Source organism: Hippichthys cyanospilos, chromosome 19 (assembly GCF_059441005.1).
Source record: "Hippichthys cyanospilos isolate Australia breed blue-spotted pipefish chromosome 19, RoL_Hcya_1.0, whole genome shotgun sequence".
Taxonomy (NCBI): Eukaryota; Metazoa; Chordata; class Actinopteri; order Syngnathiformes; family Syngnathidae; genus Hippichthys; species Hippichthys cyanospilos.
Window position 1 is genome coordinate 12,342,326 of NC_142387.1, and position 17,887 is coordinate 12,360,212.

The following is a 17,887-nucleotide window of genomic DNA, read 5'->3' on the forward strand; positions in this document are numbered from 1 at the left end:
TGAAAACGACTCGTCTTTTTTATTTGGTTCCACGTTGAATTAAAAAAATGGCACTTGCGCACCACCGGCGATACAAACCGCGGTGCAAACCGTCTGCACATTCCTCCATGTTCAAGGCGACCGCTTGTTTTCTCACCGCGCGCACTGAACTGTGCAAGTGTTAAATCCAGTAACACACCTCGTGGGAGGGGGGGTGCGCGGGGGATGTATCGTCTTCAAAGCGCCGCCTCGCCATCCTTCGGGTGACGTCGGCGCTTTCTCACGCCGGGTCGGCGTCGGGGAAAACAGTCTGGAGCGTCACGCTCCGTGCGCCGCGCTCACTTCATTAGCGTTTAAATAGTCTGTAGGGAGCGCGTCTGCGCTCGCCATCACACACACACACACACACACACACACCTTACAAACGCGCAGCATAAATCACCCCAGTCAACACTGGCGCGAACACACACATCTTTCATACTTGCAAGTATTTTTCCGAGCCCCCGTTGGTAAACCGAGCTGGACACCCAACACCGGGAGTCCTCGGAACGGGGCGGGGGTGCGCCGGGGTCCTCGCAGGTGGAGCCGGACCAGTCGTCACACCGTCACCGGAGGGTATTTCTGCTCGCTGGCGACACTGGAGCCTCCAGCTTGAGGGGGGGGGCAAGGGGACTGGAGGGGTCTATACCCGCCTTGGGTGGGGTCCATGAAGGTCGGGGACACCGGGTGGGCGTAGCCGATGTACTGCGGATGCAGGAACTGTCCCTGATGGGGCATGATCTGGGTGGCCTGCTGGCAGTTGAGAACGGAGAAGTTGGTGGGCATGTTGACGAAGACGCTGGCGTCGGGCGGCAGGCAGCAGGAGGCCTGCGCCCGCACCAGGGGGGCGCTCGGTCCCGGGCGGGGGTTGGCGCCGGACGGGGCCGAGGAGCTGGACGACGTGGCCGTGCTGGACTGGCGCGACGACGAGCCCCTGGAAGTGCCGGCGCTGGACATCATGGGGATGGTCTCCAGCAGGCGCCCCCCGGTGGCGGTGCCGCCCGCCGCCGCCGACGCCAGCTCTTGTTTGGGGCGCAGGCAGCGGCAGCAGCACATGGCCACCACCGAGCCAACCAGGATGAAGGCCACGAACACGGAACCCACGATCAGGAACGGGACGTAGATGGGAACTGTGGAAGGAGATGACGTTAAGAGACCGCTGATACCCGGTTACCGATACCATCTAGTAGGGGTACCCTGATACATTATTTTCCTTTCTGATACCATACTGATATATTAGCCTAAAGTACGTTCTGATACCGATACCAGATATATACATTGATCTAGTAAGGATGTCCTGATACACGTAAAATCAAATTTATTACCTTACTACAACATTTAAGTCCAAAAGCTACTTCCTGCCTCTCATGGCAGCTGAGTGCTGATTGGCCAAGACAAGAACTCAAAGCGCTTGCCCTGTTTGGACTGAAAGGTGCGGCGGGATTTGCTTCCCAGGGAGTCCGAGACTCTCATTAGCACTTGTGGACTTTGTTTTGATCTCATCTAATCCTCGGCGCCCCGCTGTGTCCCCTGTACGCCATTCTGCGTGTGAACAATATGTTATCGGGTAGCTGGCAAAGTTTGTAGTGATTTTCACATCTGCTAAAGACACAACAGAGTGAATTTTATTTTGAAGGTCCATCAATTTTACTCATATTTCGGCCATGTTTTGCATGTTCCAAGGGGATGCAGACAAAATTAGCGGAAATTAGCTCATTCAGGCACATTTACGTTGTTTGATTCTCAAATAAACATTTTTGAGAAAGCTTTGAATGTCCACAATCATAGTCGACCGATCGCACCCACAGCGGCGCAGCCCTCCCTCTAGCAAACTCAACAATCTATTCCCTCCCAATGAAAAGGTAGAACAAAGCATTTTTAGTATCATATTCTCTGCGCGATATGGATCATCAGGTTCACCGTCAAAAAATGGCCTTTTTAAAAATTGTTTTCATATATAAGGCGCACCACATTATAAGGTGCATAGAATAGAAGCTAGAGCAGTGGCTGGGCTTGCGTTATGCATCCACTAGATGGAGCCACCAGATTATAAGGCGCACTGTCAAATTTGAGAAAATTGAAGGCTTTTAGGTGCGCCTTATAAGACTTAAAATTTTTACTGGGGACTTTTACTGGGGTCTTTCCTAAATTCTTTTGGCCGTCCCTTTAGACTAGGACACACCCTTCTCCTCTGTAAACACCGTGGAGACGGCAAGCCAAAACTTTTAAAGCTTGCACACCCAGTTCAACATCTTGACAGCTTACACTGAACACAACTCGAAAAAAAATACCGAAGTGGTCCGCATACTTTTAAATCAGTCTTTATAACAAAACAAAAAAAAACGTGTGCCTAGTGAAATGGCCAGTTAGTGTAAGCTCGGTATTTGCGTGTGTGTGTGTGTGTGTGTGTGTGTGTGTGTGTGTGTTGGGGTAGTGGGGGGTGGTGACATTCTTGAGCCAGTTATTCCTGGCCGGACTTTGCAGCGCTTGGCTTGTGCTTGAAGAAAAGAAGGCATTCAGCGTCCAATGATTTAATGAAAATCAAAGAAGCGCGCCCGTCTCGTCTGGCTGACTTTTATATCCAAAAAGAGCAACTGGAGAACGAGACAACTTTTGCCAGCTTCGCCAGATCTTAAGGCCAATAAGTCCAGCCATAAGTCCAGAATTATCGGCTAATAGTGTATTTCATGTTTATGCGGGCTTTTCTAACAGAAACGACAAGGCGCAAAAACCACAGAAGAAGAGAGCAGAGAGCGGGGCTAAAGGGGCATAACCCCTAAAATAAATTTTAAAAGCATCCAGCGGACTTTAACAGCCAAACTCCGTGTGTTATATGTCATCTTAAAGGTCATCAAGTATAGAATTAGAATATATCAATATCTTAATTTTCATTTTATTGCCTCTGGAATATCAATTAAGCAGCAGAATCCTCCGTTTTTTGGCCATTTTTCAACTTCCTGTCTACTGAAAATGATGCCCTCAGAAAACAGCCAATCGCGCCTCACCTGTTTTATGAGTTTGGTCACCTGACTTTTGTAAGCTCAGCCATGATTGGACATTAGTTACACCTAGTCGACAGCACAAAATGGCCGCCCCTGAAATGGCTAAAAACGAGACTAATGGGTCTGTTTGGAATATATAATCGGTTCGAAACTTTTGGGAGACGACCTCGCCTTTAAATAACATGAAAAACAACTTTAAATCATCCTATAAAGGGGGCATTTTTAGTGTCTACAACCAAAATAACGTCCATGTTACATCACAAGTGTCACATTTACCCCCCCCCCCCCCCCCCCCCCCCCCCCCCCAGTTATTTTCCATTCTGAGGGAGTATTACGGGGCGTAACGTGAAGGAAGCTCCAGTTTCCTTTTGTCTGGAGCCTTTTTTTTTCGCCCCCTCTCAATGCCCATCGAAAGCAAAGGAGTATTAGCAAAGATTACCGCTTGCGTGGCTTGGGACTTCAAAAGTAGGAGGGCAGGTGACACCGAAAGCAGAAGCGAGGTGTCAACTTCTAACATATCTCACCCGACACCTCGCCCCCAATAAACAGCTTCTCACAGGAACTCTCGATAAGTCTGTTATGGCTACATATATAGGGGTAATGTCCCTGGGGGGGGGGGGGTCACTGGCCTCCGTTCCTGGACTTATATGGGCGCCAAACATTATGCTTTTACCCACTCTCATCCAATTGTATTCTTTATCAGGGGTTTCATATTAATGTATGGCAGCAACTAAGGATATTTTTTTAATAATAAATCATCTGTTTTGTTGTGATTTAGAACGATGATAATCAATCCGCTTTTCACATAAAATGTGTAAGTCATCTGAATTAGTGGAATTCTATATTATTTTAGTGTAGTGTGTGTTTTTTATTTTAATAAATTTCAAAATCTTTGTGAAACAACAACGGCATGTTCTAAAGGGGTTGCCATCTGTTTAGAAGATGTTACATTAGCTAAAAATGCAAACTTACAAAGACGTCTTTGAAAAGGCATCTGAGAATATTTATAGTCAAGAGGCTGAACATTTGAATGATTGTAGGTCTTTTTTAGCAAGAAACCGCTTCTTGTTTCAATTCATTTACTCTTCATTTGAAAAGAAAAATCTACTGTTCCCATCACGGCATTAAACTAGATTTATGGAAGCCTTGGTAACATTTGACACACCCCCTTGTGAGGAAAATCAAATCTTTAAATTACCATAGGACGCACTCATACTTTTGCCCCTCATTTTTAGGATAAAAAAAGCGTGCTTTATATTTGCGGGATTACGGTAAATGTTTTGCTTAGTCTTATTGAATTTGATGAATTGTCGATGTCACGGAACTCCTTTCATACCACGATGCATTAGCATCTGCTGGCCTGCTAACCTATCTGTCTGCACACATAAAGGTAAGCCTCCTAATCTGTAAATCTGAACGGTTTGGTCTCGACTAACCAGCCACAGATGCCCGAACCGCGCGGGAGATTTTCCCCCACTTTTATAAGGTTAAAATTCACGTCACAGCTGATAAACATAGTCTGATAAAAGGACTTCTAAGTCTCTTCCGATGTACGCAGCTGAAATATACAAATATATTTTTTCCTAGCCCCCGTCCCACACCTGTCGCCGCCCCACTTTTCGGAACAGGGGTAGCTCGAACCCTGGGCCTTCTCCCGTTGCCTGAACGCCACATGTTTCCCCGTGGCGGAGCACATTAATAACGTCCTGCCTGTTAGTCATCAAAGCTGCTCTGTGTATTCCTTGCCTTGAGTGATTAATAGCCTGTAAAGCGTAGGAAAATGGATAAAATGCAACTGAGCCTTGTACGAGGTAAGGAGGGAGGGGGGGGGGAATGTAAGGTTGGCCGGAAGCCAGCGGTTGAAATGTATACAGCAGTTCCTGCGGTGATCACAAATACGGCTCAGGTAAAAAGCCGGACATGCAAGACGCTCGTTTTCTGAATATAAACACTATTTTACGACATTAGTCCTAGAATTTTTACAGTTTTCAATTAAAATGTCCACTCTGTCATTATGAAATATCAGTTGATATACAAATCTTTCAAAATTTATGTCAAACAGCACAGTTATGTTGCAAAGTGGTTGCATAAAGACATTTTATAAATTGAAAATATATGTATTACCCCTTGTGGTATTATGTTACAAATTATGGAAATTCCTTTGATTTTTTTTGTTATATCATAAAAGTATCCATGTAAAAAAAACACAAGGGAGCTGAAATTTCCAGCAGATGATTATAACATGTCAAATTTCAAAATGCAACGATTCTGACATTTCTATGTGATTGCAGCTAGACGTGCGAGATTTAGTGTACCAAAATATTCATTGTCCAAATTTTGGACCATATAAAGCCATTATAGTTACAATTTTTGAGATGCATTTTAATAGGTTTTACGACATTGATTTTCCTGCGATTTTTGCAACATTCCATTGAGCGGCGGTCAATCTATGTCAGCAAACAGAAAATTATTTGTTGACTCGTGTTTCACCTCAAGACAGTAGGTGGTGGTAGAGATCAGTCAATGGCTATGTCTTAAAGTGTCATTTTCACTTTACTGGCTACAAAGACAGACCATACCAATTTTTCATTTTTTGTGGGTGTTAATACATTTTAAAAAATGCAGTGTGTAAAGTTTGCAAAGTGTGTGCACATGGGTTAAGACAGTACAGTTAGTTTTCTCACTGTTGAGTCAAGTTCCCCGCGTGCTCACTAAATCCTAAAATTAGTCAAAAATGTATTTGGAGTCAGAATCAAACCTGTCAGGAACCTCAGATTTTGCTCTGTAAGTTTTGAAAAGGAGCGAAAATCTTAACCAATACTAATTTCTACCAACATAACTATTTAAAACCGATGTCCACCTTATAGTGAAATATCAACACATGTAAAACCATTCAGAAATTCCAAATATGATGAAAACATCAGTCACCTTGCCAACTGTTCAGCAGATGGTGAACATACTGCTCAACATACAGTATGCTAACATTAGCCAAAAAAGTCTATCCTGTTATTGTCCACCTTGTCAGCAAGCTCTGTCTGCTTCCAATTCATTTTTATGAAAACTGGTGAGCGCATACCCAATACTGTACTTCTTTTGAAGAGCACAGTATCTACTTAAAAACCAAGGTCCACCCTGTCGTGATAAAATAACAGATTTAAACGTTCAAACTTTCTAATTATATTTATTAAAACAGCAGTCACCCTGCAAGCTTTTTTGGCGAGTTAAACGCCACCATGCGCGTAACAGATTCTAACATGAGCTAAAAATGTCAATCCTGTCATTGTCCACCATTTCAGCAAGCTCATCTATTTTGGTGTTTAACATGTATAGTCAGCTAATACCTAATTGCATGGCATCTACTTAAAACCAGTGTCCACCCTGTCATGATGGAACATCTACTGATGTAAAACCTCTCAGAAACTCAAATTATATTTGTCAAAACAACAGTCATCCTGCAAGCTTTTTGGTATTAGCTTCACTATGCGGTCAACAGATGCTAACATTAGCCAAAAATGTCGATGTTGTCATTGTCCACCCTGTCACCAAGCTCACAGATTTGAGTGTTTAACATGTGTTGTCTCTTTTCAGTTCCTCTTACAAGCTTTAATAATTTCTACCAGGGTAGCATCCACCTAAAACCAATTGTCCACCCTGTCATGATGAAATACCAACCGTTGTTTATTAAGAACACGTTCATTTGCAAGTTTTTGAAATTTACAATCATTTAATTTATTCATTTTTAATGAAAAACTATCTCAGTCTTACACACTGTCCCTTTAAGCTACACAACGCTCTCAACAGACGCTAACACTAGCTAAAAATGTCGATCCTGTCATCGTCCGCCCTGTCATCACGCTCATAGATTTTAGTGTTAAGCATGTGTTGTCTGTTTCCAGATACGAAATCCAAAACCGGTGTGAGTTTATCTCACATCCAACAGCGTGGCAACCTGTCATGATGAAATATCGACAGACGTAAAACCTTTCAGAAATTCCAAATATATTTATGTGTAGGGCTTTTAAGTTGGAGAAATTTCAAAATAAAAGTTGAATTGAGAAGGCTGCATATGTTTTGACGGGTCGAGCTGTCAGCACCTTCCGCCTGAGCGACCGTCCGCGATCCTCTTCAAGTCCCGACTTGAATCGGGCAGCGAGCGACAAACGCTATTCTATTTTTAAAAGTACACTTTAGTACCGTTTGGGAATCCCACGTAGCTGTTTTTCCCACTCTGCTGTCTGGTGTGCAGCTGTTGCTGCCAACCTGCCGGCAGCTGATGCGCCTCTCAACAAGGGTGCGCTTCATGGGAGGAAAGCGGGAGCGTGTAATCACGCAAAATCCAATCTTAAGACCTCGTGAGAGTCAGAATAATCCTACTTCAGATGTATTTCGAGACAACACATCCAGATAGCTTCTTGTTTTTTGTTGGACAGGAAGGGTGCGCCGGTTCTGGCAGAACATTAGTGCAAGGCTGTATTTGAACTATTTTTATAAGTGTGTAGAGAAGCGGGGGTGCGCCTAATCTTGTCAAGACATTAAAAGAGTTTTGCGGCTTAAAGCGTTCAGGAAAGTACCCAAAAAGCGTACATTTTTGTTTCACTATTTTTAAGGATATGTGAAGGGGGGTGCGCCAATTTTGTTGGGATATTGAAGGAGGTTGGCAAGCTTAAAACTTCTAATGTGAACAGTAGAAGGGGTGCACCAATTAATTGGGATGTTGCAAGGGGTGCGTAGGTTAAAACTTATCCAAAAAGCTTGTACTTTTTTTAGGGTCTGTGTGTAGGTAATTGGGTGCGTAAATGGTGGTGCGCGGCTAAAAAAAGGAAATAACTGTTCTTTGAGAATTGAAAAACCTCTGTTTTTATTTTTCTAAGGGTTGTGCATGTGCGATGTAGTGCGTCAACTGTGAAAGGAGTGGTGACTGAAAAAAAGTTTGGGAAATTTGGGGGCAAAATTGGTTGTAAAATTCTTCAATTTGAGTTTTTAGTGTGTGTAAGGGTTAAGGGGGTGCATCAACTTTTGTCTGAATGTTGCAAAGTTTGCGTGACTGACAAAGCGGAGAGGAAACTGCTCTTTAGAAGTTCTAAAAATGTAAATTTTATATCTTTAAGGGCTTGTAGTGCAAGGAGGGGTGCAGCTACATTGTGGAGAGGCTGAAGGGGATGTGCCACAGATTCTTTTTTTTTGGGGGGGGGGGTATAAAAGTCGTCAATTTTTGTTATTACTGTGTAAGCACGCTGAGGTTTTGTGACCGAAAAATTAGAGGAAAAAAGCAGTCCTGTCAGTTCTGTCCAAAGAAGTTTTATTTCTTCTTCTTCTTTTTTTGAAGGTGAGTAGGCTGACGTAGAAGGGGTGCGCTTACTGCTCTTCTCTAATAGTTCCTAAAAATCATTATTTTGACATCTTGGAGGTGCAAAATCAAAATTGTAGTCTATTACCCCTTAGTAATGTGTAACAGATTATTTCGAAATTATTTTCGTCATGTTTCAAGTCCCCCAACGACTTTCATTCCCTGTGATGAGTAAGAGGCGCGTGCACATATTTTTACCCGCATCGGAGTCCTTGTTCTCCTTTCCCTCGGCTCCGGGTTCCAGGGCCCGCCTGTCGTTTTCGCAGCCTCCCTGGTCCAGCCGCGCGTCCGTGCTGGAGCAGCAGTAGCGCAGCTCGCACTTTCCGCAGCAAATGATGGCGTCCACGCCGTCTATCTTCTCCGGGCACTGGAAGCCTTCCCTCCACGCTCCTTGGGCATCGTGCCATCCGTGGCAGTACTCCCCACTGGCGTGCACGTCGATGGTGACCAGCAGAAGGGTCACGACCACGTTGGCCGGGAGTCCTCCGGCCCACATCCTGCGGGGGAGAGAAAGCAAGACCCGCCGCTAGGATTCACCCAGACTATGAGGGGAACTTTGGGATTTCAGAAAAGGCGTGATGCACCGCTTAGGCGCTGGCATTTGTTTGAGAATTCCCGTGCGTAATTGCGTCACCAAAAATGACTCCACGCGAGTATCCTCCCAGGATCGAGTTAAGTCTCCGAGTGAGAGTTCTTTGCGTTAATTCCAGTCTTGGGAAAAAGAAGAAGAGTCTCCGATGTGTTCTCCGAGGTTCCGTGGGCTTCTGTGACCGGCTGCTGCAAACGGGAGTTGCACGCTTTGCATGTTGCTGGAGCGTCCCAACAGGAACAGAGTAAGTGTAAAGTCCAAGTCCTGTTGGGTCAATACAAGATGATGCGGCCGGGACATCCTACTTTGCGTCACAAGTGGGGCGTGGAGAAAAAAAAAATCGCTGTGACAACTGGCCAGGTAGAACAGCGCCAGTCGAATTGCATTAGAGGTTTTTGCCTAATAAAGTTGACCGTCGTTGCTTCGTTCACATATTAGCTTGTGGAAAATAATTAACTGAAATAATACCTGAATCAATTACTCACGTAACTTTTTTGAAGTAAATGCAAGTCCCGGAAGTTTCATTTGAATTGGAATGCTGTCATCTAGTGTACGAATGTGCACACTTCACTTCAAATCACTCGTGTTTTATAAAAGACAATTTAGGTTGTTTCATAAAAAGCACATTAACTACTAACGTGTATCCAAAGTTAACATGAGTGCAGCCGTACCTCTGTGAAGCTAAAACTAGACATTTAAGTAAAAGGATAAAAAAAAGAAGCGTCAGACGCGTTCCCGTCACCAAGTACTACACTTCCCATCATGCTTTTAGTGCGAGAAAGGCGAAAGAGCGTTGCACCGCAAATTACGAATAAAACAATATAAGATTGTAGTTTTACTGTATCTCTGCTTCTATTTATTTTCTTCGTCGAATGGTTTGTATTTATTTTTAATTGTGAGTGCAAAAGCTTCCGGAAGACATTGCATGTCAAGACCCACAAAGCTTTTGGCCTCAAGCGGCGTCCTTAGCAACAACTACACGAAGTCGTAAAAAAACCGACAACGAAATAGCTTGCATTTGGACTCGCTGCCGATTTCAGTATTTATTTTAGAAGTACACGTGTTTTAATCTTTTTTTTTTAAGCGCCCCAAAAGTTACGAATGTTTAACTGTTACTCCTACATTTCCCATCATGCACTTGACGCAAAGGCGCAACCGTTGTAAAAATCACACTAAATACAGAGGATTAGAAACTATGTGTATGGTATATCATCACGTTTATCCGTTTTGGCGAGACAACATGATATCTGTTAAAAAAAAAAAAAACTGCGTTAAAACTGGCACTTTTTATAAACAGGTGCAATGACTACATGTCCCATCATCCTCTTTTGTGTACATGACGACAAGTACAGGGAAGTGGCGCGGGACGGTTGAAAAACTCACAACAAATCATTAAAGACGTATTTGAAGCGAGCAACTCGCCTGCCATTTTGGGACGTTTTTAAATATTTAAATAAACCATCACTTGGAAAACTATCGTCGGTATTGGCATACGTTTACTTTTTTTCTTTTTTAGAAAACGCAAACTTTAAATATTCGCTAGCTCACCGTGAAAGTCGCTACTAGCAAATGCTAATGCTAACTCATTGACATCCATTTCAAATTGCACTTTATCGAACATGTCTTTAGCTAGAGGAGGATGTCGAACGCAACATGGCAAGGGCTTGAAAAAGCCACTTCGTGCCAAGAAGACAGCACCTCCTCCCAAGAGAGAGTGGGTGGTGAGTACATATAAACTTTTCTGTCAGTATTGATGGTTCCTCGGATTACGACAGTTTTGATGTAACCTGGACGTGTTCGTTAGTCGGAACGCTGCATAATCTGCCACTAACATGACATGTTAAAAAACTATGGCCGTAAATATGAAACTACTGAATAATATGATTAAACAAAAATGACTGTATGACTTTGAGGAGTCACTATTTCACACCTTAAGAAGCAATGTTTTGTTTTCAGAGCACGGTCAGTGACCTATCTGTGCACAAGCTGACCCCTGCAGAGCTGGTGAGGCTAGTTAAACTTTTTTTTTTTTTTCAAATTCTTTACAAACTATCTTTAAGCATAAATACATCAGGTAACGATTTATTTTACTTGTGTGTGTTCAGAAATATCGCCACGAGATCCACAAGTCGCACAACAAGCCCGCCGCTCAGTGGGAGATGCGAGAAAAGGCACTGAAATCTCGCCTCAGGCAGGCTGGATGTAGTCCTTTGGATAAGACCAGTCACACAATCATGAGAGAGGCATGCTATTGTTAAGATTATATACTTAATTATATATTTTTTGTTAAGTAAATTTTAATGGATTGGTTTTCAGGTGTTTTCTGACAAGTTGCTGCTGGAGGATGTGCTGGCCCGCTCCGACAGAGCCTTGGCTGTAGTCCATGATTTATTTGGAGACCTACCACACAGGCACACTGGTAGAATTATTATCATGCCACATTCCGCAAATTTTCAATCACGTACTTAAGGGCCCATGATATCTGAAAACTTATAATTTAAATATAAGCATATAAATGATGAAATTATCCCTTTGGCTGGTTAGCATAATTTCTTTAGCAGTTTTTTTTGTACTGACATTTCTAACTAGAAAATGTCATGTGAATTCGTAGGACATCCCAGCGTGACGATGGCTCCAAATTTTCACTCTCCATCTTTCCAAACATCCACTGAGATGTCATCCCTCAATGAGTCCTTGTTGGATCAACAGGTGTGTGAGCTGGTGTCCAAGGAGTGTTTATTTGGCTTTGATCAATATAAAATGACAAATTTGAGGTGATTTAAGAACATATTTGACTATGTATTCAAATATATACAAGACATGTATTATTTGTGCATGAATAAATAATGTAGGACATTGAAATGCTCATGTATTTGGTTATTCATTATGAATATGTAATATATTGTAATTCACAGTTCCGGATTTGGCTGCACAATGTTGTGGCTGTTGATTTTGCACTTGTAATTTGTATATTTCTCAACAAACAACAAAAAACATCATTTCAGGCTATACTTGAATCAGAGGATGACTATAACTACAGTGATGAAGAGCCTGCAAAGGGAGGACTACTCCAGAGGTAGTCACAATGTAAATGGTTGATTTAAGACAGACACATTCACACAACTATGTATTTTATTCTTTTTCAGTAAACTTAAGTTAAAAAATAAGATGGGTGGGCATCAGCGCCAAAGAATTCATCATGGCGTCTCTGAGCAAAGATTTACTAGTCCTCAAACGCCCCGCAGACCGCCAGCCCAAACAGGTATTTTTTTTTTTTTTTTCTATAAATCTTGGATTTAAATGTCCATATGTAAAATCAGCCTGGTTTTGATCTTAGCACTAAATGCCACAGCGGCAGTCCAACGTGTCCGCTCCAGACAAAACCACATGGAGGAAGCCGTTGAGGACCCTTCTTTGCTGGTTTCGCAAGTCCTCAACCCTGACCTTTCTCCCGGGCGGCCAGGTAACCAAAAATCTTGAAATGTTATCTTGAATACAACTGTACATAAATTCTGCTGTTGTCATTCAGGCAGCTGTCGCTCTGCCAGGACCAGGAAGCGTGCTTGCAAGACCTCAGAGCTGAACGGCTCCTCAGTGGTGTCCCTCAACGGGGAACAGTCCGGCCTAGGGCTGCTGCAGACCATGCTGGCCCAAGTGGAGTTGGACTTGGATTCCCTGAGTCCGCAAACGTTGCCGCAGAGTCGGCAACGCCCGACACAAGGCCTGACGGGCTTCTCCGTGGCTTTGGTCTCAGCTCTGTCACGTCTGGTTCAGCTCCTCAAAAATGTACTGTTAAAAAAAAAAAAGGCTAAACATTTTTCGATTGATCGATGGATGAATATTTTTTTTTTCCTTAGCGAGAACATGACGCTGAGAGTGTGACCGAGGAGAAACGAAAGCTGGAGGAGAAGCTCAAAGAGCAGCGAAGCTTAATTGATGCTCTCACTGCAGAGACCATGACTCTGAGAGAGGAAACATCATCCCTGCAGGTGCGATGCAGTGGCCATTTTCCACACAAGCTATCTTCTGATCTCATTTCTTTACTTATACGCAGGCACAGTTGCAGGAGCGGACAGCAGAGCTGGAGAGGAAGCTCGACTCGCTGGTGTCGGCAATGGCGACGCATATCAACCAACCCCAAGGCACTGATGTCGTAGCAACAGGTTCATATTGTGTTTTGGATTTCAATTTGGAGATGACAAAAATCGAGATGATATGAGAAAAACAACAGCTCAGGAATAAAGTTGAAATACCCCAGACTTAAGATATGACACTACATCGACCAAACCCTCCTCAAAAATATAACCAGTGCAAAAATGTAAACTAAACTACATGAAAGTCTTCATTTACATGAAAATAAAATAAAAAGATCATAAGTATGAAATGTAAACATTGAAATTAGGCGTTTACCACAACTGAAGCATCTTCAAGCGGTGATTCTTTTCCACACCGCTAGAGGGAGTAATTGTACCACTTGAAAATCCCTGGTCAATGCACTCCAATACAAGAGCTGTCAGTGAATTTGCCATTTTAAATATTACTTTATAATCCTTCATTTATTTTACCTAAAGAAGTGTCCTTGTCCAACCAGTTCAACAGCCAGTTGCCAAGCAACCACCTGTTTCCGTGTCTCCCGCCAACCGACTTTCCTCACCTGGACAGGGAGATGCCTGGCAACCAATTCCTGGTAACTTCATTTATTTGTTAACTACGTGTGCTACTTATTCCATTGGGGTAAAAAACAAAACTAAAAAGTAATCTTCCACAGAAACACATCAAAGCATCTGCAACCATCCTAAAGCCCACAGCTTGGCTTCCAGTATCCCCCTCACGTCGCTACTCTCTCCTGATGCCTTGGAGGCTGAAATCGCAGAGCTCTGCCGACTCAGAGATTCGATCAATGCCCAGCTTGGCCCAGCCCGAGACACCTGTGAGGCACCTAGCAGAAGCGGCGCCGAGCAGAAGCGCCCGGCTTCCGTCGGCACGGGCACAGTGCCGCCTGACAGGATTTCGCGGCGTGAGAGCGCTAGCATGCTCAATCCACACGTTGAACAAGTAAACAGCCAGGTACACTATATATGCATTTTTTCTCCTCAAAATAAAATGCAAATATCATTTGTTGAATTGAGAACATAATAAAAAGGCCTCTGATAGGACATCTGCTTTGTTGCAGGGTTCTCAGAATACCACCAGCATCAGTAGTGTGCAGCAGCGCCTTCTAGAGCTCAATCGGCAAAACGCAGCAGCCAGAGGACGATTGCTGGAGCTCATCGAGCAGCAAAAGCAGACCCTTTCCGCCCAAGTGTCCCCGTCCGGCTCCCCCGTGCCCCCCTCGGCTTTCAGCCCGCAACCATCAGGTAGACTCTTCGGCATTCATGCCGTTTGTTATAATAGTGTAGATTGTAAGCGATGCCTGTGTTTTCACAAAGGTGGCAGTGAAAGTGTTGGTGGGTGTGTCCCGATGCCGTCCGGTGACAGACGGTGAGCTGGAGACACGCATTTAAACACACTACAATTCGAGGGGGTATATTTGCATTATACTGTAGGTTTACCTATCCATAACAGAACAAAGCAGGGCGAAGATTCAGAGGCACTGTCAAACCACAGCTAGCCTTCTCAAATGCAAGACTCCATCCATTGTATCTCAATTTTGAGACTCAAGTAAAATGTTGTAAATAAATTCATTTGGACCTGTGAACTGTTTTAAACAGCAAAACAAAACCTCTGTCTAACTCGTAAAATGCTAAAGCATTAAAAGCTGATTGCCTAAGAGGTAGAAGAAAAACTGGATCACTCTATGTGATTTGGGATTTTTATTCCCTCTTTTTTTTCTTGAGTTTATAGATCAGCTGGGTCACAAGCATATTCTCGGCATTATGAACAGGCGCAGAAGGATGAAAGCCCAAAGGTAAACATGCATGCACACACCAAAAATCAAAACAAATGATGTCTCTTATGTGCTCAGTTGTTGCATATGAACATGTCGTCCATTCACAGCAAACGGACGAGCAGCAAGTCCAGGACGCCTGGTTCGCTCTCTCGGCTCACGTTCGATGACCAGAAGAGGACTTTTTTTAAATACCATCATTAAATGTGTTCTTAAATTATCGCATGCTTATTAACGTTTAATTTTTATGATTAGACATGAAGGTAGTTCTGTTTTGATTAACCCTGAGCTCCACTTTCAACAAATAAATAATTTTCTTTGTTGTGCAGCATTCAATTGATTAGCTGTCTCGTTTTGACATGGTCGCTTTTTTTGCAGCGCGCTGATAACCGTGACTACCGATAATTCTGACAACTGAAGACATCTCGAGTGTGTGCAGGGAGTCAAGAGGTGATGCAGTGCGGTAGAAATTCAGCAGGTGGCGACATGGAGTCATCCAAACAATCATTAGTAAGTGTAGTCTTATTGATTCTTGAGCGAAATGAATTCCGATCTACATCTTTGTATAATATTTTATTGCAATCCCGAAGTGCGACAACTTGACATGCACTTACTCAATGTAGTGAAATCCAAAGGAGTTAGAAAAAAAATGGGGGTGCGGGGGTGGATGGCAGGCCAGAGCTCATTGTGACCCGACGAGTAAGTGAAGGGCGAGGGTGAATGGGGATTAACCCCATCCGAGTGCCTCTCAATGCACCCCCCCCCACCGCCCCCCAATCACCACAGGAACACATAAAAAAAAATACATTTTATTTACAGATAAACACAAACATGTTTCATGATGAAGTATGATAATAGCCTCTATGCTGTTTGTATTATAAATTTGATTTAGAACTCAATACAAGTCATACTTCCGATTGCACGGGATGAATGGGGGTAGCTTTCATAGATTCATTTCCATGTGCCCCCACTTCACCCCTGTGAAGGAGGTCCAAGCCACTTTGCAAAACACACACTCGCACGTCGTCATGGTTCAAAGCACACATTGCGCTCGTCTTTTAGTCCACAAAAGATTCCGTTTTGGAAAATATTCACCCTATCCTATGAGATACTATAAGAATAGATGCTAAAATAGTATTCAGACAGCACATTATTCTGTAAACAAACAATGTATAAAAGTTAATGTAGGTAGCAAATCGTGTTTTAAATGAGGTCTTGTGTTTTTTTTGGAAGCTTGGTTTGCTTTAAACTATGAAAAGAAAATGAAATGGATGTAAAAAAAACTAATAGTTGTATTTTGCTGTTATACTTTGAATACTACATTAAACCGGTAAATGTCTGAAGTAATTGAAATTTTTGCCATCGGCTTGCAATGACCGTTCTGATACTAGAGGGAGACATTACAGCAATCAAACAGCTGCCTTGGAGTCATTTTGGTGCTGATATAGCAATTTCAGATTTAAAAAAAAATATGCAGATACTATTTTTTTATTTTGAAGTTACCACACGATAGGCAAAAAAATTCTTGAACCGACTGTATGAGAATATCTCAAGTTTGGATTTCGAATGGAATGTTTTGAATGGAGTGTGTGTTTTGGTATTTGTGCGCGTGTGCCTGTGCGCGCAGGCGTGTCTTCTGCAGCTGTGCAACTTTCTGATCTGAAGCGGCCCATTGCTTGCTGTGAAAATATTATCGCAAGTGTTTATTATTGCTTCGGCGTCAAACAGTGGGAGCGTTGTATGTGCGTGGACTATACGTGTGTGAGTGTGTGTAGAGCCAGCATTCGGGGGTCGGGGAGGGGCGTCATATCGCTTTCCCACCGGCCAGCCCCCGGCCTGCGGCCCATTGCACCCTGGGTAATGGGGAGGCCTTTTGGAGTTGATTAGTTCCGGCTGGAACCCAGATAGAGCTCTGACAGCCAGGAGAAACGATCTCTCAGCATGAAACCCCCCCGACACACACACACTTACACATACACATGCCTATCTTAACACAATGGGCCAAGCAGGGGAAGGGCTTTTTAAAATACTTCCACTTGTCCCATGCAAGGATGAAAACCATCTCCAACTTTATTTTAAAAATCTATCTATCTATCTATCTATCTATCTATCTATCTATCTATCTATCTATCTATCTATCTATCTATCTATCTATCTATCTATCTATCTATCTATCTATCTATCTATCAAGATCGAGCATTAACAGGTTGTTAGATCTATATCTATCTATCTATCTATCTATCTATCTATCTATCTATCTATCTATCTATCTATCTATCTATCTATCTATCTATCTATCTATCTATCTATCTATCTATCAAGATCGAGCATTAACAGGTTGTTAGGTCTGTCTGTCTGTCTATCTATCTATCTATCTATCTATCTATCTATCTATCTATCTATCTATCTATCTATCTATCTATCATCCATCCATCCATCAAGATCGAGTATTAACAGGCTGTTAGATCTATCTATCTTTATTGAGCGTTTTTTGTTTTGATACGCTACAACGCGATATCCAGGAAAGCCAATTTTAAACTTTACACACAACACTCGCAGTCCATGATGGATGCTCAGATCAGCCCCATTGAGTGTCTGAGTGTTTTCTACCGCAGTACAAAACGTGGCATCCAATGTGTCGGACACCTGTGGCCCACTCTGGCATCCCTCAGAAGCATTCCAAAAAAAAAAAAAGGAGTCATTCACACTCGTTCCCGCAGCGATTCCACCCCCAAGACTACTCTCTGTTACTCCCCCCACTGAGATGTGCTTTTTCTTCCTCTTTCTCCACACTTAATTGATTAAGGGCCGTTTTCATAAATCAATTTGGGATGCACATCAGTCAGCCCTGAAAAGACAGACCCCCTCCCTTCCTTCCACTTTTCCATCACCTCGCCCTGCGAGCGCTGTTATTAATCTACCTCAGCATGCCCTGCCACTCTCACTTACAAACACACTCAGAGCTTTAGAGTTTGTTTTCTTTGGCTTTGTAACATGAAATATGCAAATAAGGGCGCACAATGACAGGCATTTTCATCAAGGCT

General features: G+C 43.1%; 2 protein-coding genes across 3 annotated transcripts; one reads left to right on the forward strand and one right to left on the reverse strand.

The window, feature by feature from the left end:
- Positions 1-9,188, reverse strand: shisa2b (shisa family member 2b). The gene is made up of 2 exons (XM_088402624.1): positions 8,566-9,188; positions 1-1,148 (listed from the first exon to the last, which is right to left on the reverse strand). The coding sequence occupies exons 1-2, from the start codon at positions 8,861-8,863 to the stop codon at positions 577-579; spliced, it is 870 nt and encodes a 289-aa protein (XP_088258750.1). The 5' UTR covers positions 8,864-9,188; the 3' UTR covers positions 1-576.
- A 1,152-nt stretch (positions 9,189-10,340) lies between these two features.
- spice1 (spindle and centriole associated protein 1) lies at positions 10,341-15,179 on the forward strand. Of its 2 annotated transcripts, none has more exons than XM_088402622.1 (17): positions 10,341-10,677; positions 10,913-10,960; positions 11,062-11,199; positions 11,273-11,375; positions 11,568-11,665; positions 11,962-12,032; positions 12,103-12,218; positions 12,294-12,419; positions 12,486-12,742; positions 12,814-12,945; positions 13,011-13,119; positions 13,548-13,643; positions 13,725-14,023; positions 14,130-14,313; positions 14,386-14,437; positions 14,801-14,864; positions 14,954-15,179. In XM_088402622.1, the coding sequence occupies exons 1-17, from the start codon at positions 10,576-10,578 to the stop codon at positions 15,011-15,013; spliced, it is 2,055 nt and encodes a 684-aa protein (XP_088258748.1). In that variant the 5' UTR covers positions 10,341-10,575; the 3' UTR covers positions 15,014-15,179. The 2 variants fall into 2 exon arrangements, with proteins under 2 accessions (XP_088258748.1, XP_088258749.1); XM_088402623.1 differs by having other exon boundaries at positions 12,309-12,419.
- The last annotated feature ends 2,708 nt before the right edge of the window (positions 15,180-17,887 follow it).